The sequence below is a fragment of the Eucalyptus grandis genome, chromosome 2 (genome assembly GCF_016545825.1).
Source record: "Eucalyptus grandis isolate ANBG69807.140 chromosome 2, ASM1654582v1, whole genome shotgun sequence".
NCBI classification, from domain to species: domain Eukaryota; kingdom Viridiplantae; phylum Streptophyta; class Magnoliopsida; order Myrtales; family Myrtaceae; genus Eucalyptus; species Eucalyptus grandis.
In genome coordinates, this window is record NC_052613.1 from 49393101 (window position 1) to 49417823 (window position 24723).

The 24723-nt window shown below is 39.1% G+C and overlaps 2 protein-coding genes and 1 pseudogene across 5 annotated transcripts; all 3 read right to left on the minus strand.

Moving 5' to 3' along the window:
* Positions 1–969: 969 nt before the first annotated feature.
* On the minus strand, positions 970–4621 carry LOC104433356. 4 transcript variants are annotated; one of them, XM_018869045.2, is made up of 5 exons: positions 4318–4620; positions 2879–3030; positions 2341–2801; positions 1442–1959; positions 970–1335 (listed from the first exon to the last, which is right to left on the minus strand). In XM_018869045.2, the coding sequence occupies exons 3-5, from the start codon at positions 2776–2778 to the stop codon at positions 1227–1229; spliced, it is 1065 nt and encodes a 354-aa protein (XP_018724590.2). In that variant the 5' UTR covers positions 2779–2801; positions 2879–3030; positions 4318–4620; the 3' UTR covers positions 970–1226. The 4 variants fall into 4 exon arrangements, with proteins under 4 accessions (XP_018724590.2, XP_010044371.2, XP_010044366.2 ...); XM_010046069.3 differs by having other exon boundaries at positions 1425–1959; positions 2341–3030; positions 4318–4621; XM_010046064.3 differs by having other exon boundaries at positions 2341–3030.
* Positions 4622–7345: 2724 nt separating this feature from the next.
* LOC104435583 (D-aminoacyl-tRNA deacylase) lies at positions 7346–10762 on the minus strand. Its single transcript, XM_039307861.1, has 6 exons — positions 10625–10762; positions 10355–10505; positions 10143–10209; positions 9274–9326; positions 7896–8592; positions 7346–7660 (listed from the first exon to the last, which is right to left on the minus strand). Exons 2-5 carry the CDS (start codon positions 10454–10456, stop codon positions 8431–8433), a joined length of 384 nt encoding a protein of 127 aa, XP_039163795.1. The 5' UTR covers positions 10457–10505; positions 10625–10762; the 3' UTR covers positions 7346–7660; positions 7896–8430.
* Positions 10763–13897: 3135 nt separating this feature from the next.
* On the minus strand, positions 13898–22087 carry LOC104435584 (annotated as a pseudogene).
* Between the last annotated feature and the right edge of the window lie 2636 nt (positions 22088–24723).

A 24723-nucleotide genomic window follows, 5' to 3' on the forward strand; every position in this document is an offset into this window, starting at 1 on the left:
ATCAACAAAAATGGAGGGAAATAAAGATTCTTCCTTGGCTTGAATGAAGTTGCAGTAGTATCTCCTTCACTTTAGCATAGAAAGCATCCAGACTCCGTTTGTTTCATGAAAAATAAAAAAAAATTGAAAAATGTTTTCTAAAAATGATCAATTGAAATAATTAATTAAGGTAAAATGTTTTCAGTATTAGTAGCAATTTATATTTTTCATTTATTCATTTTTATGAGCGATACATGCAATTATTTTAAAGAAAATATTTACGAAAATTTTAACATATCGCAAGTCAACGGACCCTAACAATGAAATTGTCATTAGGAGCCTTTTGTGGGTTTAGTACCGAAGTCTTCAAATGGAGAGGGACGTACAAATGAATTGTGCTATCGAAAGTGGCCGTCTTGCTTGATGATCAGCTAAAGCCCAACTTCCCGCGCAAGATATGGGCCTGACTTCCTAAGGGGCTCGACTTTATTTGTTTTTCCAAATGAGGAAAAACCTCTACGAAATTTACCTTTAATCAGACTTAGAAGGGAAAAAGGGCACTCGTTTACTTTCATGGCAAAATTTAGGATATTACTCAAATCCTAATATGGAATAATTATATGCAGGCTTAAGTATCAATAATTATATAGTTTAAAAGGTTTTAAGCGTGCTAAAAGACAAATTGCATATAATGAAAATCTTCCCAAAAAAGGGCAATTACTCGAAACAAATCATAGCAGCAACAGATAACGACTGCAAAAACTTCTTTCATATTGAAAAGAAAATGGCACGCATTCACCCTATGAGCGCCCGAGTGTTTTCATCCCATGTTGCCGGTCGGATCATTTGACTCCTATCTGGGCGCTCACATGATCCGCCAGCTAAGGTCTAGCCGGCTGAATTGAACTCACGCGCCGGGTGCATGTAGGAGAATTTTCGGAACAACAGATAGCCAAAAAAGATGTTGGAAATGTTCAACTTATAAGCCAATTAGAGAAGGAGAACTTGCTCTCTAGATTGATCAATAAATCACTGATGAAAAAAGGACACCTGAAAGACCAAAAAGAATTCAGCCTAGACATGATCTTCTACATCTCAGCCCAGCAGCAGCCCAAACTCAAAAGCATGGACTAAAAGTCCCGCCAAATCAATGTTGATATCCCAAGTGGACAAGCAAAGGGACAAACAAAAGACAGTGGTGAACATATTGTATCTACAAGCAAACCTCAAAAAACGTAATAATCTTTTCAGAATCTACAGCAGAGAAGTCCATGCCTCCAGCCCCTGTGCCTCCGGAAGATCCTCCGATCGGCTTTTGCCATTCTCACAGGACTGCTGTTCCATTCGTTGTGCAATCTGCGCCCAACAATCATGATCCGTTAAGAAGATTAGAGACTCATGGCTCTAGTAATGAGCCAAAAGAAGAACAAAACAAATCGTTTAACTTGTAGGCTATGTTTACACAGGGAAGGCGAAGGATCTGGTGCTGGTTGTGCTGCCGTCGGATCTTAGTGAAAGGTTGCCTGAATATGCGATGGGCCCAGAGTAAGTTATGAGGCTGGATACGGGGCCTGCCATTGAGAAACTCGATTCCCCGCTAAAAGTATCAGCCAGACGCTCTGTTTGACTATCGGAAACCCCGTCATGTTTCATCTTATTTCGAGTCTCCGTGGTAAGAATTTCCTCTCCACTCGTCGATGCAGGGGCTGAAGCATTGGAGTCGGAGGGAGTGCTTCTGCGTTCTGCCTTGTTAGCTTGGCGAGCGTCCTTGGTTCCTCTGGAAACGGGAGGGCAAGACATTTGGTTGGCTTTGCAATTATCCGGCACTTTCTCGATGTGGCTGTGGTTCAGAGAATCTTTTGAATTAGAAGCTGAAGAGGGGTAGCCAGAGGTTGCACTTGCATCTTCCAAGCTACCTTGAATTACTTCACTTGCCGATGTCAAAGCGGCGGCATCTGTCATCTGTTCTGAGTATGACTCCTGCAGAAGTGCCGGCCTAACTGTTATAATTAGATCACTTGACATAGGACAACTATAACTAAAAGGTAAGGTGCCGAATTTCTGGTTACGAGATTATCATATCATGACATATAAATAAGTCACATCGGTGTTGAACAGGCTTCCACATCGAAATATTTCTGATGCCAAGATACTCAGAGGAAGGTTCTATTTAAAGATCCGACCAGTGGCAGCCACAGGCCCAGGCCTGAGAAAGTATAAATATTTTAGCAGATGAGAGTCGTTTACACCGCGTAATAGGACCAGAATAATTTGCTTTCGTTTTGCAGAGAGTCTTCAGATCCGAGCACTGTCAGTGAAGATACTGCAGTAGTCTTCTCCAAGGAGTACAGGACTACATACCTTAGAAGAAGGAAGTCCGATTCCGTTGCAGACATTATCAGATGAATTGCAGAGTAGAATTTCCGAGGCTACATCTTTCGCTTTGGACTTGGCATCCGCAACGTCATCTGCCGTTATTTCAGTCGGTACTAAATTTGCTGGAACACGTGGCTTAACAGCATTCTCAAAGTAATGATATTCTGAACAGTTCAAACAGTTTGCAGTGGAGAAATGATCATCGATCCGTCCATATGATAAATTGCTCTCCTTATCCTTGCCACCAAGAAAATTGTTACCGGGGCCTTTGTGCCTGTCAGTTTCAGACATGAGATTTTCATGAGAATCAACGCCTTCATCAATGCAGATGTCCTTGACTTTAAGGAAAGAGCTCTCCCCGTAGCAGATCATCAACTCAGGGACTCGTAAATCTTCGTCATTTCTATCCACGAGATGATCCATGTCCTTCTTCGCCAACCTTGTTTCTGCAAAGGAAGGGCCACTCAGCTGACTCCTATTTAGGATGTCGAATTTCTCCGTGTCACGAGATTTCAATACTGACCAGCAGCTGTACCCGTTGCTCTCAATACTCTGACAAACCGGAGCCTCTTTCACTGCCCTCGACATCACGTGGGACTTCTCAAGGGCTTGCCACCGTGATTTACTTTTCCTGGCTCATCTTCTTTTCAGTATAGGCTCTCAAGAGAAGGCCAACTGGATGCAGGACAACACATCATGTTCAGAACGAATTAAGATACCCAATATCAGGAACGCATTGAGTAAGAGGGTGTCGATCTTAGGCAATGGACAAGGCAGAAAAAAGAAAACCAGAGCGAGAATGAACAAAGTAAAACAACAGACTTCATGGTTCAAATAGGCAATGAAATTCTGGAAGAATCGTGCGGAGCATCAAAAGATATTGCGACTCTGTTGATCACCCATGAAGGCAGGTTAGAGCCACAGGGGCCATAAAATTGGGTGAACTTTCGAACCCAACGAAAGGCACTGTTGAATTAAGTATGTTTTAATACTATCTTTTAAAAAAAGAACACACGATGTGCAGGAGTTTCTCTTTTTTTAAATTGCAAATAAGTAGATGATGCCAAATCGTGAAGCCATCACCTCGCAGACTTGCACTCCAACGAAGAGCACATACTGCTCTAGAACTCCAAACTCAGCTGTAATACAAGAGGGAACATCCACTACATGGGAAGAGAGAGAGAGAGAGAGAGAGCACATCATGTGATACCGCATTGTCTCCTGACCTTTTCTTTGGGTTGTGCAGGTTGACACTAAACAATTGGTATATTAGAAAAGGCATATTGCAGGGAGTTTTTCAGAAAAGCAAAAAGAATAAAGGGTCCAACCAATTTCCAGCAACTGTGTCTGAAATAAACTATAAAAAGATCCATTACCCTGAAAATTTAGTGGTGGTCAAAGGAATGTTAGGGCTTAAACTGATCATCACTATTACAAATCGAACCGCGATGCATGAATACACGTTCGTAGACTATAACTGGTTTTTTAGACTTAAACAGGACAAAGGAATGACGGTTTTGGTAGCTTTCCCAAAAGCAACCTAAGCGGGTCAAAAAAGAACGAAAAGGAAAACAGAGTTCAAAAGCTATCCCCAAACAAACTTTCAAAGAGCATAATCACGGGCTCTGTACTGATTTTCCGAAAGGAAAAGTAACCCGACAGCTATCCTTCGATTTTAATCCACAAGTACGATACTTCCATTGAAAATATGAAGTAGAATGAGTACAAAGAAAGCTCCAGGACAAGCAGAATCTGATGATTCAGATATGTGAATGATGAGATCCAACATCAGTGCAAATCATGTCTTCCCTTTTTCCTTTTCCTTTTTTTCATTTCTTTCCTGGGCTGTATGCGTTCCCAATGCTCAAGATATGCAGTATACCCAAAAAATAAGCCAGAACAGAATTATCCAGAAACCGAAAAGAAGCCAAAGAGTGGCTGCAGAGAGAGCGAAAGAGAGACCTTAGAAGGAGGAGCAGATGTGCTGGTTGATGATCCACCGAGGGAGGATTTGATTTGACCGAGAGACGGCTCCTTGTCTGGTGCTCTCTGATCCATCTTCTACGTGAGTCTAGGCCGTTCTTGTAGCATGGAGGAGAGAAAAGAGGATGGCGGTAACGAGGGACAAAGCAGAGAGTGCACCGCCAAGAAAGAGGAAGTGGGTTTGGAGACGAAGTAATAAATGCCCGAAGGACAGATGGCTAGTTGCCAAATAATCTTTCCCTCATGAATCAGCAACAGCTCTTCTTAACTTGCACCTTCCCATAGATTGATTAAAGTATGTTTATGGAGAATTGTTTCGATATTTGAAAAGTTGAGAAGATTCTTTTAATAAGTGCATCGAGACGCTCATTGCATCCTAGAAAGTCAACAACCGGGTTTCTTCTTCTGTTGTCTTAAGGGACCGAAATCACAATGAACCTAACAAAACAACAGATTATATGGCTATTGAATTTTTAATTTATTCAATATGATCTATAAATTTTAGTTTAATGTGTAATATAGTCTATGAACTTTTCAATTTGTTTATATCATCATATAAAAATGTTTAATGTTATCCTAAAATTTGAATTAACAGAAGGATACTATTAAACATTTGATACTGATTTAAGGATTAAGTTGAATATGTACCAAAAGTTGAAGGATTAAATTAAAAGTTCAGAGAACACATTACATTTAGCTAAAGTTTGTAGACCTTATTTAATAAATTAAAAATTTAAAAATTATATTATATATTAAGCCAAACTTTAAAATCATTTATGTCACATTATCCTCATTATATAATATATCCCCTACCACATCCTCCCGTTTACTTTTTCGTCTCCCCCTTCCTCGTGTTCGCAAAACTTCACCGTCCACTTCTGGCGCTTTCCACGCCCTTTGCCAACCCCGTTTCATGGTTCCCCTCACGTCGGATTTTCCCAGCTGGGTTCCCGGTCACAGCGCCCTAGATTAAGCACCAACCATCATCATTTCCATTAGCCGGTGGAAGTGCCACTTTGAGTGGGGTTCCATTGACATTTGATTACTTCCACTTTCCAGAGAATTATTTCCCTCGCGACAGAACCACGAAGGGCGTTGACCCTCCAATCCACAAGACAAGAACATCGCAGAGAGAGAGAGAGAGAGAGGGAGAGAGGGAGAGAGAGAGGGGGAGCATGTTCATACTTCATAGCTGTCGATCATTTCTTCTTTTCCCCTTTTTTCAGGGGTCATTAATTGGTATTTACTGGCATATGATTCTCTCTCTCTTCCTCTCGACGTTAATTGAGAGACAGTAAAGTCGCAGAAACAGAGCCATGTGAATGAGGCAGACGAGAGGGCAAAGAGTAATTGTAGTTGGTGTGCTGCAACAGGAAAAAGCAACAGCAAACGATGATGGAGAGCAGTAACTATTCGTCCGTGTGGAGGCTTGAATCGTGTAAGAAGAATGACACTCTCTTGACTACTTGTCAAGGTCTGGCCGACTAAATGAATCACGACCATTGGTTTCCTCAATCTCACCTCACCATGAAATCAATGGTTGTAATAAACTTAGCAAAATTTTTATCATCCTCGGAAAAATTTCCAATTTCTCCTACTATTAATTCTTTTTTTTTTTAATTATTAATTTCTCCTTTTCACAAAGGTATGACGCAAATTTAAAGGTGGATATTTGATGAACTTGATTATGATTATAAATCAATGCAGATTTGAAATGAATCACTTCATTAGAATATTTGATGAACATGTAATATCTTTCAATAACTCAAATCCATTACATGAACAAATAGATGAATTGGCAGCCATACCAAGGCTTAAATCAATTGATTACTTTATCTTTTCGATTTTACATGTCAAATGAGGCTCATCGTAAATTGTTCTCCCAAATAAAAATGAAGGCCCAAGGCTTGCATTGTAAAATGTTGAGGAAAAAGAACGGTGAATTTCCATAAGTAACCGTTTTGTTTAAGGACCCTCGTCTTCAATATACATGCTTACTCATGAACAAAATTTTTGCACATTCAAAATTATATTAGAAGTGGATTGGTATCCAATAGGCTTAGGATTGATTGGACAATTTCCTCCTTAAATTGTCCATGCCATGTGATCTCTAATACCCAATTTGTCTTAGCAATTTTGTAGAAAAGGGTCAACGAGGCAAAAGCAGGCGTCGTGTCCAGCCTGCATCTACTCGGGTTTGTTTCGACCGTGGACAAATTGTGAAGAATGCTCCATGCAATATGCGTTATGCATAGTGCACACTGCACATCATCTCATGACCCGTAATATCTTTTTTTTTTCCCTTACCTTTTTCCACATTTCATGATATTTAAAAATTAAAAGCTGCCAATACAGAATTTTGGGCTGGCAGAATTCGGGCCTGCAGTTGCACGTTCGCCTCAGTCAATTTGGCTTTTTGAACATTTTTTTAATAAAGACACAAATGAACTCTAAACTAATGATATCGTCTTTAAAATTTTAATTTATTCAATATAATCACTAAGCTATTAATACATATTCAATATAATCATTGCGTTTACTCATACAACAAATCAAACGTGAGCTAATGACGGGGATTATTATATGTGAGATTGAATTTTTTAAATTGATAAGTCAATATAATCCATATTTTTATCCATTTACTTTAGAAAAAGAGAGAAGAATTAAGACATTTACTCAGCTATCATTATTTAATGATTTGGATTATTGTAACTTGATTTAAGATGAATATCTCACTTCGATAATCCACTTTAATTTTTACCTTTGTTGTCCACCATTCAAACTCAACGGGTTCAAAGTCATACAAGCAGATTCCTTTAACTTGAATCAATATAAGGGCCACATTAAACACTTTTAAAACAATCTACGGACTAAATTACATTTGTACTAATAGTTCAAGGATCATATTAAATAAATTAATAGTTTGAGAATGAAATTGCATATTATGCTATAATTCAGAGACCGTTTTTGTCTTTTTTCCTTTCCTCCTCCTCATTAGTCCGCCATGTCAACCATGAGAATTTATCAAAGAGTTCATAACGTGAGTTTCGTCTTGTCCATTACTTGAGTAACGTACATAACATTTTCATGTATTATAGATACTGCTAATTCCTTAAATCACTGATGGCTCATGAACACCATTAGTGAGTCCTATTTTCAACCCTTTCATAATTCACCCTGCTTTATTCAGCATCCATTGACAGCTTCTGGAGCTAAGTTCTCTGTACTTTATAATTACAGGATATCATTCGGCTTGCCGGTTTCGATGTTGTGGTCAGCTAAGAATGCTGTGATCATATTTTTCTGCCAGCTCTTAGAAATCCTGCAGACAACATTATAAGCAATGGTCAACACATGGCATGAATGTTACAAGAACTTTGCTAGAACTGAGTCTGTCGCTTTAATCCTTCCAGGATTTTGGTGCATAGGTTAATGCTTTTAAAATTGCTCGATGCTCTGTGTGCCCCGTTAGCTATATCGTTTAATCTACGCACATTAAAAAACTGTAAAATAGGCTGCTTGAACGTTTGACATATATGCCTGTTCGGATGACTTACTTATGATCAAGATGTGTCACCAACGTTGCGGCCGGCGGGAGGAGACTCAAAAGTCTTGATAACTGGTATTGACTGGAGAGGATCTTCCCCGAAATTATCGTGAAAATGCTATGTAACTTCAAACACCTTGAGCGCCTAAAATGCTTGGGACGTTCCAACTTGAAAATATCTTATCTTTCTTCTGTCTATATCTTTAATCAGAACAGGTAGCGCATTCAAGGATATGAACCACATGAAAACATAAGAGATTGTAGCATTAAGGACGATTGAAAAGTTCAAAGACATCTTATTGGACAATCTCCATATCCCAAGCAAGACTTTTTTCTAAGCAACATCCCTGAGACAGTATCAGAGGCAAATATATAATATCATGGTCTTAGCAAGAAAGGACTAATGTTTACAGTCATGAGCACTTGTGCTGTCTCAGTTTCCTGTACTCAGCATTTCACATCTAAGAGGGAGGTGAATATCTTTTGTAAAGAAACACAGAAGTTATACTGCTTCCTGAATAGTCTTCGATAGGAAAAAAACACATCTACAGAGTGTTGAATTCAGTCACAAAGTCATACAAACAGCCTCGAAATGATATTGCCAAAGAAAGGCTAATTTCTTGTAACATCAGTTGAAGCACGAGCGTATACCTGCTCCAGTTCCCAACTGCAGGCTCTCCTCCAAGCCCAAGACCTTTCCAGCCCAACTTCATCGGAACAAGTGATATGTCAGACCAAGGAATTAAAAAAAAATCTAAAAGGAGGATCGGATTCTGGGCCGCCATCTCATCGCATGGTATAAAATTACATGTACTTTACAAACATTTAAAAGAGGCGACCTAGAAGTTCAACAGGAAAGTTATCCTGTGAACGAAGTTCCTTCAGGAGCCAGATATTATATATATATATGTTTTGTTTTTTTTTGCTCTGATATTCAAGAGGAAGAAGATCAGTACTTCTACACACTACAGAAGGAATTGATGATAACACCCCCTGATACCCCAGTGTACACTTCCTCTTCCTAAAGTTTGAATACTGCCCTGATTGTTTTTCCAGTGTTATTGGGTCAACATAGAATTTCGCCACACCAAGAAGAATTAACTTTGCGTGAGAGTCATAAGAGGAGGGGTTGTCGCAGGATTTGTTCATACAGATCCGCAAACAATATATCAGTTAGTATAACATTGGTATGATGAAGGCACTTGTCATGATTCACTCTAGAAAAAAAAATTCATTTTGCATACAGTCAAACCATTATTGCACCATATCCACCGTGATAACTGCAAATGACGTACTGGAATGTGCAAACTAATCACAACAGGAGGCAAATTAAAAGCAGGGACATGCCACTCAATTGTACCCTATATATAAAAAGCTATGGACTCAACTTGAGCAATGACTTCAGCAGCATCCAGCCTCATCCAGTATTCTTCGGTACTGCCTAAATCAAGCACAAAAACACCACCATGGATCATATCTATTTCTCACAGGCAGGTACATCATCTATAGGCAACGAATGAGTGCAGCACTCAGACCACAAAGTCCATATTCCAAGCTAAACTCGACCAGAAGATTCCATAAGCATTTACATGGCTATCTACAAAACGAATTAGTTAAAGGAAAGCAGAAAGAACATACAAACTGTCAAGTAATTACAGATATTTGTACCCCAAAAAAGAAAGGAACTATTCGCTGTAAGCTTGGTTGCTTGATATGATGTGGAAATCAGATTGATAGTGTTGTCATATGGAACAGGACAGTTTAAAGAAACAGACTACAGGAAACATAATCAGATCACCTTTTAGGGGAGGGGCAACTATACTATGATATATTAGTCATATGAACGACAAGCTTTTGCACGTTAGATACTTTCCATCTATTGAACTGAAGTCCTTATGGAAAGAGATGGTACAAAAATATTTCATTTCACTTAAATCTCCATAACTTTGACAGAGAAGGTTTTATACATGATGGCAAGTCATTAATTGATGGATGACCAGAGGCAAATACACGAAAGTCTAGACGGTGAAAGCACAACCATCTTTAGTTAACGGGACATAACCAGTGTCCATCATGTGGAAATTGGAATAGGAGTAAAATGCTGGCCTTTCCATATTCGAGGACTCAATCGAATCATTACCATAGGCTTCCGATGTGGATTGAATAACACTAAAGCAGATCATCAGCAACAGGGACGATGCTGATCTAGTCTGAACAATACAATTGGAGAATGAAATGAAAAGAAAGTTGGATATACCGATCGTCACAAACGTTGCCAGCTTGTTGTTGGTCTCCGGTCTATGATTAATGCCCTCCAAGGTAATCTACTCATAATCCATGAAAACAATCAATTATCAATAACCATATGCAGGATCATCTCTTACAATGCAACACATACCGCGAAATAAATCAATCCAACATATTGACGAACAAGACATAATAAAAGGACCCTGAGAAACAAGAACGTACCTCAAACTCAGGAACCAAATTATAGGACTGAGCAATGTCGTGCAACAAACCCAGCCAGGGATTCTCTCTACGAACTCTTGGATGTGGCGGCGCAACCCACATCGGCTTTTCTCTTTGCCCTGTACTTTGCCTGTACTCACGTGAGGTCCGTCTACAACAACACACGCACACACCACGAGAAGTCAAAATCGCAACACTCTCTCTCCCGAAAGCAAAAACTTAACGTCCGCCCTCTGCAAAACTCGAAAACGAAGAGCAGAACAAAATTACAAGCTGGGTGGACAGTGAGAGCCGGGCAGTTGGGGACGGCGGTGCGCTTGCTGAAGAAGATGAGCTCTTCCACCGCCTCGCCGGTGGCTTCTTCCCAACGCACGTCTCGATGACCTTCTTCCACGATGCCTTTGTCATGTTGCAGCAGCCTCACTTGCTGGTTGGCGAAACTTTTTATACCCTTTAAAACCCATAATTCAGAATATCAGAACATTGCCAAAAAATAAAATAAAAAAAAAGCACCAGTCAAAATCAAACACAGTTCAACACGATGCAAGTTGAAGAAGAGAGGCTGAAAAAAGCGATCTTGACGTATCAATGGAGGCGTGGATGACCTGAAGGGAGGGACCAGGGGTCCAACCGTGCATGGCCAAGAGGGCATTGGTGGGATTGATGGACGCAAAGTCGGTGGTCGTGGCCACCAAAAGAATCACCATCTCTTGCTCTTCCCTTCTTCTTCTTCTTTGCCTGCGCTGTGCTCTACGGATGCGACTAAAATCAATAAAGCAAGCAATACGCCAAATGTCATGGTTTACTCACTCTAGAACACCCTTAAGGATAGCTATTTCATAAGTAAATAATCTATGATATATTACTAATTAACTAAACTGATATATCTTGTTTGGTTCCACGTGGAGTCATATTATCAAATGTGGAAAGAAGTTGTATTTTTGGCCATAACATTTCAAAAAAAAAAAGTCTAAATCTAAATGTATTACTTGTTTGGTTTAACGCGGAATCAGATTACTAAAAAATTAGGATAAGAACTATCAAACGTGGAAAGAAGTTTTGCTTTTGGCCATAATATTACGCAAGAAAACTAAATTTAAACATGCAAAAAAATAAATGATTCAGAGAGAGAAGCGGGAGCATGTTCATACTTCATAGCGGGCGGTCGTTTCTTCTTTTCCCCCCCTCTTTCAGGGGCCATTAATGGGTATTTACAGGCATATGATTCTCTCTACAGTAATGTCGCAGAAACAGAGCCGTGTGAATGAGGTAGACAAGAGGGCAAAGAGTAATTGTAGTTGGTGTGCTGCAACAGGAAAAAAGCAACAGCGAACGAGGAAGGAGAGCAGCAACAATTTGTCCGTGAAGGCTTGAACCGTGTAAGAGAACAAGACTCTCCAGTGTACCAAATGAATCATGACCATTTATTTTGTGGATCTTGCCTCAATTTCGATTGGGAGAACCGGACAACAATTCACTACGAACTATCCTCCCTGAAACTAAATCAATCAAAATCAATTTAGCCCCAACAACAACTGACCAATATGGCCTCAGAATAAGCAATATAACGTCAAATCGAGGAGGAAATAAAGCCAACAATAGCATCAAGGATTTAACGTGAAAACCCAATGTAGGAAAAATCATGGATTGTCCAAAAACTTTCATTAATTACTAATAATAATAGGATATACAAAATAATCTTCTCTAGTCACATATTAGAGGCTTCACATAAACATTATAAGCTCATTTTTCTTACCACAAACGTGGATAAATATAAATGGGGCAAGAAAACCCCAATTGGAATCGAAAAATTCAGAGGCGATTCTTGACGAACGAAAATGATCAATTTGTAGCCCTTGATCTCATGAACAACATATTCAAATTTGAGCCGATTCAATCATCGTTCATGGGGACCACAAAGATTCAACCCTCTTTCTTTTTCTTCTCCACTTGCTCTCGGTGAGACCCTGTTTCTCGCCCCTTCTCTCTCCGTTATTCTCTCTCCGTTTTGGCTCACGCTCAACTCGCGCGGCCACATCTCTTTCTTTTCACTTGCTTTTTGACTTTTCTTCTCTTTTGTTTTCCTTTTCTTTTGTTTTATGCTGGGCCGCACAAGAGGTGGACTTAGCCAACAATTTCTCGCGAGTCCCACGAAATCAACCACCGTAATAAACTCATCTAGTAATCTCGAGTCTTGGCAACAAATTATCATCCTCCAGAAAATTTCCGGTTTCTCTCTCACAATTAATCCTTTTATTTCCCAATCTCTCCTTTTCACAAAGGTATGTCACAAATTTAAAAGCAGATATTTCATAGACTTGAATAATGATTATACATCAATACAAATTTGAAATGAATCGCTTCGTAACATACTTGGCAAACATATAATATCTTTCAATAACTTAGATCTGATATGTGAACATATAAATGATTTGATGGCCATACCGAGGTTAAAATCAATTGATTACTTAATTTTTTCGATATTACCTTTAAGATGGGGTGCATCATGAATTGTTCTTTCACATAATAATGTAGCCCGTCTTTTTTAGTCAATGAAGTTAGAGGCAAAATAATGGTGGAAAAGATGACGGTTTCCATAAGTAACCGTTTTATTTTAGATTCATCGCCTTTGATATACATGCTTACTGACGAACAGCTTAGTTGATTCCTTTCACGTACTTATATTAGAAATTTCTGTATACTCAAAATTATATCAAGACTGAATTGGGATCCAATAGGCTTAGGATTGATTGGACATTATCCCCCCTGGTGGAATTGTCCATGCCATGTGATCTCTAATACCCAATTTGTCTTAGCAATTTTGTAGAAATGGGTCAACAAGGCAAAAGCAGGCGTTGTGTCCAGCCTGCATCTATTCGGGTTTGTTTGGCCGTGGACACATTGTGACGAATACTCCCATTCATTATGCATTATGCATATCAGCTCATGATCTGTATTATCTTTTTTCCTTTTTGCACATTTCGTAATAATTAAAAATTAAAGGCTGCCAATACAGAATTGGAGCCGGCATGATTCGGGCCTACACTTGCACGTTTGCCTTGGTCAACTCGCCTTTACATTCTCCTCATCAGTCCGTCTCGTCGATCATGAAAATTTGTTTAGTTAGCAGTTCATAGTTTAGACAGGACAGAACAGGACAGAACAGGACACAACTTCATAAAACTAAAGTAATATCAGAACTTTCCAGAATTCTTTCTTATGGAACAAACAAAAATTGCACAAAATTGGCGACAATAGTGCAGTTCTCTCATCATTCCGACACACCGGTGGTCCCATATGTTATTGATACTGTTAATCCATTCAATCATTGATGGCTCATGAACATCATGAGGGAGTCCTATTTTTACCCCTTACGAAATTCACTCGGGTTAAATCAGCATCCAGCGAAAGCTTCTGGAGCCAAGATCTGTATATTGCAAATAAATTCTATCTACTAGAACCCGGAGCGTTCTCAAGAGTCCAGAGAATTAATAAGGCATGGACGTCTGCCAAGATACCAACATAATAATTCAAAATTTCAAATTACAAGAAGTCCTTTGGCTTGCCAATTTTGATGTTCTGGTCAGCTAAATGATCGCATTTTTCTGCCGGCTCTTGAAACTCCTGCAGACAATATTATAAGCAATGGTCAACTCACGGCTTGAATTTTACCAGAACCTTGCTAGAACTAAGTCTATCGCTTTAATCCTTCCAGGATTTTGGTGTTTAGGTCAATGCTTTCAAAATTGCACATTAGGAAGCTGAAAAATAGGCTGTTTGAACTTTGACGTATATGTCTGTTTGGATGACTTCTGATCAAGATGCGCCATAATGTTGCCGCCGGGGAAAGCTGACTTTGTAGTCTTGAATGCCTCTTCGATTGCTTGCTTCCAGGTCCCCCCGATAACTGCCGTATTAGCTTCTGCTTTTGACTGGCTAGGATCTTCCCTAGGTAAGCAATATCCAGAAAGCAGGTGCCCGACCCACACATCATCTTTCCTGAAGTTATTGTGACAATGCTACATTACTTCGAACTTCTCAAGAGTACCTGATATTTAGACCCCCCAAAAAATTAAGAGCACCCAATAAACTTGGGGTGTTCCAACTTGAAAAGATCATTACCTTTCTTCTGTCTATAACTCTAATCAGAACAGCTAGCACACTCATAAACATCAACCACACGAAAAGACATGAGATTGTAGCGTTAAGGAGGATTAAAAAGTTAAAAGATGTCTTACAGGACAATGTCCACATGCCGAGGTGCGTAATGTCCGCCACCTATCCCAAGCAAGAATTTTTTTTTAGCGACATCCCTGAGACAGTATCAGAGGCAAATATATAATTCCATGATCCTGGGCAAGGATTAATTATTTGCAGTCATGAGCACTTGTTCAGTCTCAGTTTCCTGTACTCAGCGTTTCACATCTACGATGAAGGTGAATATCTTTGCAAAGAAAACAGAAGTTATACTGCTTGCCGAATTGTCTTTCGAATGGGCAAAAACACATCTACAGAGCGCTGAATTCAGCCACAAGTCATACAAATAGTCTTGAAATGACATTGCCAAAGAAAGGCTAATTTCTTATAACATCAGTTAAAGCATGAGTATATACCTGCTCCAGTTCCCAACTGCAGGCTCTCCTCCAAGCCCAAGATCTTCCCAGACCAACTTCATCAGAACAAAGTGATATGTCAGACTAAGGAATAAAAATAAACTAAAAAGAGGATCAGATTCCAGACCGCCATCTCATCAATGGTATAGATCACATGTCCTTTGCAAACATTTAAAAGAGGTGACCTAGAAGTTTAACAGGAAATTTATCCTGAGAAAAGAAGTTCCTTTTAGGTAAATTAAAGTCCCCATGAACTCAGGAGCCAGAGATAATTTTTTGCTCTGATATTCAGAAGCAAAGATCAGTACTTTACTTTTACACAAGTTCAGAAGGAATTAATAATAACACCCCCTGATACCCCAGTGTACACTTATTCTTCCTAAGGTTTGAAAAGATGTACCAATTGTTTTTCCAGTGTTATTGAATCGACACAGAATTTCGCCTCACCAATAAGAACTAATTTTGTGCAAGACTTACGAAAGGAGGGGTTGTCGTAGGATATGTTCATACAGATCTGCAAACAATATATCAGTTAGTATAAAATCAGTATGATGAAGGGCACTTGTCATCATGGTTTACTCTAGAAAAAAAAAAAATCCATCTTGCTTACGGTCAAACCACTATTGCACCATATCCACCTTCATAACTACAAATGACATACTGGAATGTGCAAACTAATCACTACAAGAGGCAAATTAAAATCAGGGACAAGCCACTCAATAGTACTCTATATATAAAAAGCTGTGAACTCAACTTGAGCCATGACCTTCACAGCATCCGACCTCATCCAGTATTCTTCGGTACTCCCTAAATCAAACACAAAAACACCACCATGGATCATATGTATTTCTCACAGCTAAGTACATCATCTATAGGCAGCGAAAGAGCGCAGCACACAGACTACAAAGTCCAGCCCACATTCTAAGGCAAAAGTCAACAATAAGATTCCGTGAGCATTTTCACGGCAATCTACAAAAATCATTAGTCAAAGGAAAGCAGAAAGAATATACATACTGTCAACCAATTACAGCTATTTGCAACCCAAAAAGAAAGGAGCTATTCGCTGTGAGCTTTCTTGCTTGATATGACGGGGAAATCAAATCGAAAGTTTTGTCATATGCAATAGGACAGTTTAGAGGAACAAGACTACATTGAAACACAATCGCATCATCTACTATGGGAGGGGCAACTGTACAATGATATAGCAGCTATATGAACGACAAGCCTTTGCACGTTAGATACTTTTCCTACTATTGAACTAAAGCAACAATGGAATGGGATGGTACAAAAAGGCTCCATTTTACTTAAATCTCCATAACTTTGAAAGAGAAGGTTTTGTACATGATGGCAAGTCATTAATTGATGGATGACCAAGGCAAATACATGGAAAAGTCTAGACGGTGAAAGTGCAACCATCTTTAGTTAACAGGACATAACCAGTGTCCATCGCATGGAAATTGGAAGATGAGTAACATGCTGGGATTTCCATGTTCGAGGAACTCAATCGAATCATTCCCATAGGCTTCCGATGTGGATTGACATAACACCAAAGCAAATGAACAGCAACAGGGACAACGCTGATCTAGTTTGAACAATACAATATGGAGAATGTAATGAAAAGAGAGTTGGACATACTAATCTCCACAAACATTGCTGGCTGGTTGGTCTCTGGTCCATGATGAGTGCCCTCCAAGGTAATCTACTCATAATCCATGGAAACAAACAACCATCGATAACCATATCCAGAATCATCTCTTACAACGCAACGACATGCCGCGAAATAGACCCCACATGTTGATGAACAAGACATCATAAAAGGACCGCCAGAAGCAAGAACGTACCTCGAACTCAGGAACCAAATTATGGGACTGAGCAATCTTCTTCAACAATGGTTCTGCAGACGGTTCCTCTGTTTTTGTGTATATCAGTATCTCTTATGTTCTCCTCTGTTTCTAACGCTGATCTTGTGCATATCTGCATCTCCTCTATTTTTTAACACTGGTATCAGAGCTGAGGTTAGGAAGAAAAGTGTGTTTGAGTGCTGTAAAAAGAGAGAACCAAAAGAGATTTTTTTATTGCAGCAAGTACTTTCATTTGCAGTAGTCAAAGGAGAGTATTGCAGCAGGTTATTTTCGTTTGTAGCAGTAGCAGGTTGCTTTTGTAGTGGTTCTGTTTTGCAACAGCAATAATGGCCTCGGAAACATTTGTACAACCAACTATTCCACACTTTGATGGTCACTATAATCATTGGAGTATGCTAATGGAGAATTTTCTCAAGTCCAAGGAGTATTGGGATGTTGTTTCTTCGGGAGTTGCCGAACCTGATGAAGGAGCCGTGTTAACGGCAGCGCAAAGAACGGCTTTGGATGCATTAAAATTGAAGGATCTCAAGGCCAAAAACTACATTTTCCAAGCAATTGATAGATCTATTTTTGAGACAATTCTTTGCAAGGATACCTCCAAGCAAATATGGGATTCCATGAAGAGAAAGTATCAAGGCTCAGCAAGAGCAAAGAGGTAGCAGCTTCAAACGCTTCATTCAGAGTTTGAAATGCTACGAATGAAGTCGGGAGAGACAATCATAGATTTCTTATCTCGGACAATGGCAATAGTTAATAAGATGCGGATTCATGGCGACAAGACGGAGGATGTTACCATCGTTGAAAAGATTCTTCGATCTTTGACACCAAAGTTCAACTTTATTGTTTGTTCCATAGAAGAAGCCAAGGACATTGAAGAACTTTCCATTGATGAGTTGCAAGGATCCTTGTTAGTTCATGAACCAAAACTCCTAGAACAAGAGACGGAAGAGCAAGCTTTGAAGGTCTCAACTGGAGATCATTCTTCATCAGCAGCAAGGGTGAATAAAGGAAGAGGCAGAGGAAGCGGGAACAACGATTTCAGTAGCTTCAACTTTGATCAAAAGTCTGAAAACTATTCCTATCGTGATTTCCAAGGGAGAGGAAGAGGTCGTGGAGGACGACATTCAACTGGTTTTAGGCCAAGGTCAATAGACAAATCCAAAGTGGAGTGTTTTAGATGCCATAGGTATGGGCATTACAAATCTGAATGTCGAACTAATTTGAATAGACAAAGTATGGAAAGAACTAACTTTGCTGAAAAAGAAGAAGAAGTATCTCTTTTGATGGTGTGCCATGAGAAGGAAGAAACTCAACCAAACATGTGGTATCTTGACACTGGTTGTAGCAATCACGTGTGGAGACAAGAAGATGTTTTCTGATCTAGACGAATTGTACCACAACACAGTGAAGTTTGGTGACAATTCTATTGTGTCGGTGATGGGGAAAGGAACAATGGCAATTCATCCAAAAGGGACTTCGGTACAAACCATCTCAAATGTATTGTATGTCCCTGAATTGAAGACTAATCTGTTAAGTGTTGGTCAGCTACAAGAGAAGGGATATGAAATCTCTATTAAAGGTGGGATTTGCAAAATCCAAGATGAGAAGTTGGGTTTAATTGCCGAAGTCAAAATGACGGGCAATCGGATGTTTCCATTGTATCTCCACAATACTACAAATTCATGTTTCTCTACAAGATTGAAGGAGGAAGCTTGGTTATGGCATTTTCGCTATGGGCATCTTAATTTCGGTGGGTTGCAAACACTATATAAAAAAGAGATGGTGGAGGGTCTTCCTCAAATCTCTACTCCTTTGGAAATTTGTGAAGATTGTGTTGTTAGCAAGTAACATCGTGCTCAATTTCCACAAAGAAAATCGTGGAGAGCAAAAAGCCCATTGGCGTTGGTTCATTCAGATATTTGCGGACCAATATCTCCAATTTCAATGGAGGTAAACGGTATATCATTACCTTCATCGATGATTTTAGCTGGAAGATTTGGGTGTATTTTTGCAAAAAAATCTGAAGCTTTTGCAGCTTTCAAGAACTTCAAAGCACTTGTTGAAAAGGATGGAGGAAATCAAATAAAGGTCTTTCGCACGGATCGTGGTGGAGAGTACAACTTACTTGAGTTTATAGATTTTTGTGTGAAGCATGGCATCAAGAGACAACTTACAGCAGCCTATACACCACAGCAAAATGGCATATGTGAGAGGAAAAATCGTACTATTCTGAATATGGTGCGAAGTCTCTTGAGGGGAAGTGGAATTCCAAAAAGTTTCTGGCCTGAAACAGTCAATTGGAGCATTCATATTTTAAATAGAAGTCCCACTCTAGCTGTTCAAAATATGACACTGAAAGAAGCATGGAGCGGCCAAAGACCTGCAGTAGATCACTTTAGAAATTTTGGGTGTATTGCCTACGCCTATGTTCTTGACTAGAAGAAGAAGAAGCTAGATGACAAGGGAGTCAAATATGTTTTTCTTGGCATTAGTGATCAATCAAAAGCCTATAAACTTTATGATCCTATGACCAAGAAAATCATTATTAGCCATGATGTGATTTTTGATGAAGAACAAACTTGGCCGTGGGGTGAGCAAGGTGTTGGTAAGCAAATTCCAACGAATTTTGAAGAAGAAGATGAGCTGGTGCAGCAACCCACAACAACCCAAATCGCCATAGGCAATGTCCAAAGTACAACAGTAGTTGCAGAACCTGAAGATCGACCTCATCGTGTTCGACAGAGACCTGTATAGATGAGTGACTATGAAGTAATAGGAGATATCAATATGAAGATCCACTTACCCATTTTGCTTTGTTTTCAGATTGTGATCCAACAACCTTTGATGAAGCAGTACAAAAAGAAAATTGGAGGATAGCAATGGATGAAGAAATTGCAGCTATTGAGAGAAATAACACTTGGGAGTTGACAGATCTTTCAAAAGAACACAAAACAATCGGAGTCAAGTGGGTGTACACGACAAAATCGAATAAGAATGGTGAAGTTGACAAGTATAAGGCGCGCTTGGTGGCGAAAGGCTACAAGCAAGAATTTGGAGTGGATTACAAAGAAGTATTTGCACCTGTAGCAAGACTTGACACAATCAAATTGGATATGAAGTCAGCATTCTTGCATGGTGATCTTCAAGAAAATGTATTTGTTGATCAACCTTCTGGTTATGTGAAGTTTGGTAGTGACCATAAAGTTTATAGATTAAAAAAGGCACTATATGGGTTAAAACAAGCTCCCCGAGCTTGGTATAGTTGCATTGATGCCTATTTTTTGAAGAAATGTTTTAGAAAATGTCCATATGAGCATACACTCTTTATTAAAATTGGTGATAGTGGAAAGTTGCTTCTTGTATGCTTATATGTGGATGATCTTATTTTTATTGGAAGTGACAGTGCCCATGTTTGACAAATTCAAGGAGTCTATGATGGATGAATTTGAGATGACTGATCTTGGATTGATGCATTATTTTCTGGGCATAAAAGTAATTCAATCTGTAGCTGGAATCTTTATGTCTCAAAAGAAGTATGTTCAAGAGATTTTGGACAGGTTTCAAATGAATAATTGTAACCCATGACTACTCAAACTGAAGTTGGATTGAAGCTCTTGAAAGATCCTAATGGAAGCAAGGTGGATAGCACTCTCTACAAGCAAATTATTGGAAGCCTGATGTATTTGATGGGGACAAGACTAGATATCATGCATGCTGTGAGCCTTATAAGCAGGTATATGGAGCACCCAACAGAGTTACATTTACAAGCTGCAAAAAGGATTTTTCGCTATTTGCAAGGAACTAAAAATTTTGGGTTGTTCTATAAAAAGGGAGAAAATTCAGATTTGTTTGGGTTTACAAATAGCGATTATGCTGGAGATGTTGATGATAGAAGAAGTACTTCAGGGTATGTATTCATGCTTGGTTCAAGGGCGGTTTCATGATCTTCAAAGAAGCAATCAATTGTTACTTTATCAACAACTGAAGCAGAATTTGTTGCTGCAACTTCATGCACCTGTCAAGCCATATGGTTACGGAAGATTCTTGGAGAGCTTCAGTTCAAACAACAAGAAGCAACTACAATCTATTGTGACAACAGCTCAGCTATCAAGCTGTCCAAAAATCCAGTTCTACATGGGAGGAGCAAGCATATAGATGTGAAGTACCACTTCTTAAGAGATCTTACAAAGGATGAAGTAGTTGAGCTAGTTTTTTGTAGTAGTGAAGATCAAGTGGCTGATATATTCACCAAGCCCCTAAAGTTGTTCATGTTTCAGAAGCTGATAAAGCTCCTTGGTGTTCGTTTGTTGGATATTCCAAATTGAGAGAAGGTCTTTTAAATCGATTGTTTGCAACATCAGTTTAAGGGAGGGAATGTTGAACGAGTTAATGTTTTTGGTTTGTTTTTTTATGTGTTAATAGTCTATTAAGCACTTCTATTATGTGGATTGGTTGCTGTACGTGTGAAGTTAGTGGGCTGTGGTGGTTATTTGTTTGTGTAAAGCTTATATAAAGGCTATGGCGTCAGTTTTTATGGGTGTGGTTCTGTAGACGGTTCCTCTGTTTTTGTGTATATCAGTATCTCCTCTGTTCTCCTCTGTTTTTAACGCAGCTCTTGTGCATATCTGTATCTCCTCTGTTTTTTAACAGGAACTTCGCCTTGATGCAGATGAGGTACACCTACAGCCACATCAACATCAACAACAACACACGCACACACCAAGAGAAGTCGAAATCACGAAATTCTCTCTCCCAAATGCAAAAATTTAACGTCCGCCGGCTGTGGTACTCGAAACTGAAGGGCAGAACAAAATTACCAATTGGGTGGACGGTGAGAGCCGGGCGGTTGGAGACAGCAGTGTGCTTGCTAAAGAAGATGAGCTCGTCCACCTCCTCGCCGGTGGCCTCTTCCCAACGCACGTCGAGATGATCTTCTTCCACGATGCCTTTGCCCTGTTGCAGCAGCCTCACTTGTTGATTGGCGAAACTTTTTATACCACCCTTCAAACCCCATGTCACAGAATATCATAACATCGCCAAAAAACGAAAAAACAAAAAGCACCAGTCAAAATCAAACACTGTTCAACAGCGATGCAAGTTGAAGAAGAGAGGCTGAAAAAAACTAATTATGACGAATCAATGGAGGCGTGGACGACCTGAATGGAGGCACCAGGGGTCCAACCGTGCATGGCCAAGAGCGCATTGGCGGGATTGGTGGACGCAGGGTCGGGGGTTGTCGCCCCCAGAAGAGTCACCATTTCTTGCTCTTCCTTTTTTCGTCTTTCTTCTTCTTTGCCTGCGTGCTCTACGAAATCGATCTCTACAAGTGCGACTTAAAATCAATAAAGCATAAGAATCTCGTCAAGCAAGGAAACCGCCAAATGTTGTGGGCAGCTTCATCCGGGGATCTTTAACCTAACCTACTCACTTTAGAATGACCCTTACAAGCAATTATTTTATGAGTAAATAATTTATTATATATTACTAATTAACTAAATTGATATGTCTTATTTGGTTCTGTGCGAAATTAGATTACTTAAAAAGTAGTTTAAGAACTATCAAATGTGGAAAGAATTTTTGCTTTTGGCCATAATGTAAATGTATTACTTGTTTTGCTTCACGCCGAATCACATTACTTAAAAAGTAGGATAAGAACTATCAAATGTGGAAAGAAGTTTTCCTTTGGGCCATAATGCTTGGAAAAATATTTAAATCTAAATGTATCACTTGTGGAATTGGATTCCTCAGAGACACGTGAAATTCACATAGTTACCGAAATTTGGTATCGACATTTCAATTTCCCTACTCTGTCGTCACAAAATTAGAAAAACCCAGCTCCACCACCTCGTGTTGTGTCGTTGGGTAAGCTAGGAAAGAAAGAACAGTAGGGGAAAATGACGGACAAACGAAGAAGGAAAAGAAAAGAGACAAAAAGGAAGACACGTTTCCGCCAATTTAGAGGGTCCATATCTTAAAATTTTTAGCTATTTAAACAATTGAAAAATAACATTTACAGGAAATTTAATTATTTGGAATGTGGATTCTTGTCTATAGAATCAAAGGAAGCCAAAAGCATTCTAAAATTCCGTTTATTTTGTGAAAAATGAATGATTTGAAAAATTCTTTGGAAAAAAAAAACAATTGCTTGTATTGCTTACATAGATGAATAAACAATAAATATTTTATTATCCATGAAAATATTTATACATAGATTGTTGTCAATAATAAAAAAACATTTTCTATTGACTAATTATTTCAAGCGATACACATGATCATTTTTTTGAAAAAATATTTTCCAAACCAATCGTTCTTCGCAAAAGCAGACAGAGCCTAAATTCATCCACTTTTTTCTCGGCTGTGAATTGTGATGAAAATCAAATACCCATTTTGTGATTTTAACGTGTCTTTTTTCCTATGTACTATAAACTTGTTGTAGATTCAAAGGCAGATCAATGAAAGGATACACATTTTAGTCTACTTAAATCATGCATGATGATTTGGTCTCACGTGATTAACGAGAGGTGACTAAGGGTGCGTTTGATAACCGTTTTGTTTCCGGGAACAATTTCTGATAAAAAATTTTTTTGATTTTTGTTTCTAGGAACAATTTCTAAATATTTTAAGGCATTTAATAACTGTTCGAAATTTTTACTCTCGGAATAGAATTGCGTTTGGTACCTGTTATCAAAATTTATATCCAAACCATTTTCTTTTAATTTTTAATATTTTTATTACTTTTTACTTTTTACTTTTTTCTTCTTTTCTTTTCTTTCTCTTCTTCTTCTTCTTCTTCAAGCTTTGGCTAGTTGCCGACTAGGGGATGATCGGCAATCAGCTAAATGAGGGTCGGCAATCTTGTCTCATTGGTAGCTAGGCGAGGTGAAGCTCACCAGTGGCCGGAGGAGGCTCGAGTAAGGCTTGCCTCGCCAGTGGCTTGGCGAGCCTGCAATGAGCTCGTTGGACCTTGCCCAACTAGTCGCCGTTGACCAGCGTTGTTAGACAGCAATGGCGGTGGCTGATGGCAGGGACAATGGAAGAAGAAGAGAGAGGGAAGAAGAATAAGAAGAAGGAAGAGAAAAGAGAAAAGAGAAAAAATGAGTTGGCTTTGATTATGGAATTAATCTTGGGAACAAAGAATCAACTTTTTCCTACTCCTCAATTTTATTCCAAATCTATTTCTAGGAATAAATTTGTTTTCGGGAACAAAAAATTTGCCAAATGGATTTTTTTTCCAAATTTACTCCCAAGAATAAAACAATAGAAATTTTTACTGTTTAACCGGTTGCCAAATGTGTCCTAAGTTATCATCCTTCGTCCACACCGTGTAAGTTCAAACAACTGCACCCCAACATGTCCAAGAATTTCTTGATCTCCATTAGAACTCGAGTCCCGAACCATGCCATTTCTCTTCAGTTATCAGATCAAGCCTCCAAGTCAATTGCTCACATAGTTCTTCTAATCTCCCACCTCGCGCTTTGCAACACAGCCTCGTTTTTCACCATGCTCCCATTCACTCCCAACTTCTTCAAACTCTTGAGGCTGCACAACCTCGGTGTCTTGTCTGCCATGCCACTGTCATTGTCGAGCAATTACAACCCAAAAACTCACTCAATCTTTTCATTGGGTTGCATGGCCTATCCTTTGCTTCCTCGCACCACAAGAAAAACCCCTGTTGGGGCACCTCCTAACTCGCCTTGTATTACTCTGTTATAACATGTCTTGAGTCGTTGAATGAACTCGATCCAAATTGAGTTGCAGATAAAGTTCAAGGACGTCTTAAAGATTATGGATATTATTTCCGTATTAAAGATGCATTCAAGAATGGAAAGTAATATTAGCTTGGACTTTGTATTGGATAAAATTTTGTTTTGAAATCACGGAAGTTATCTACAAT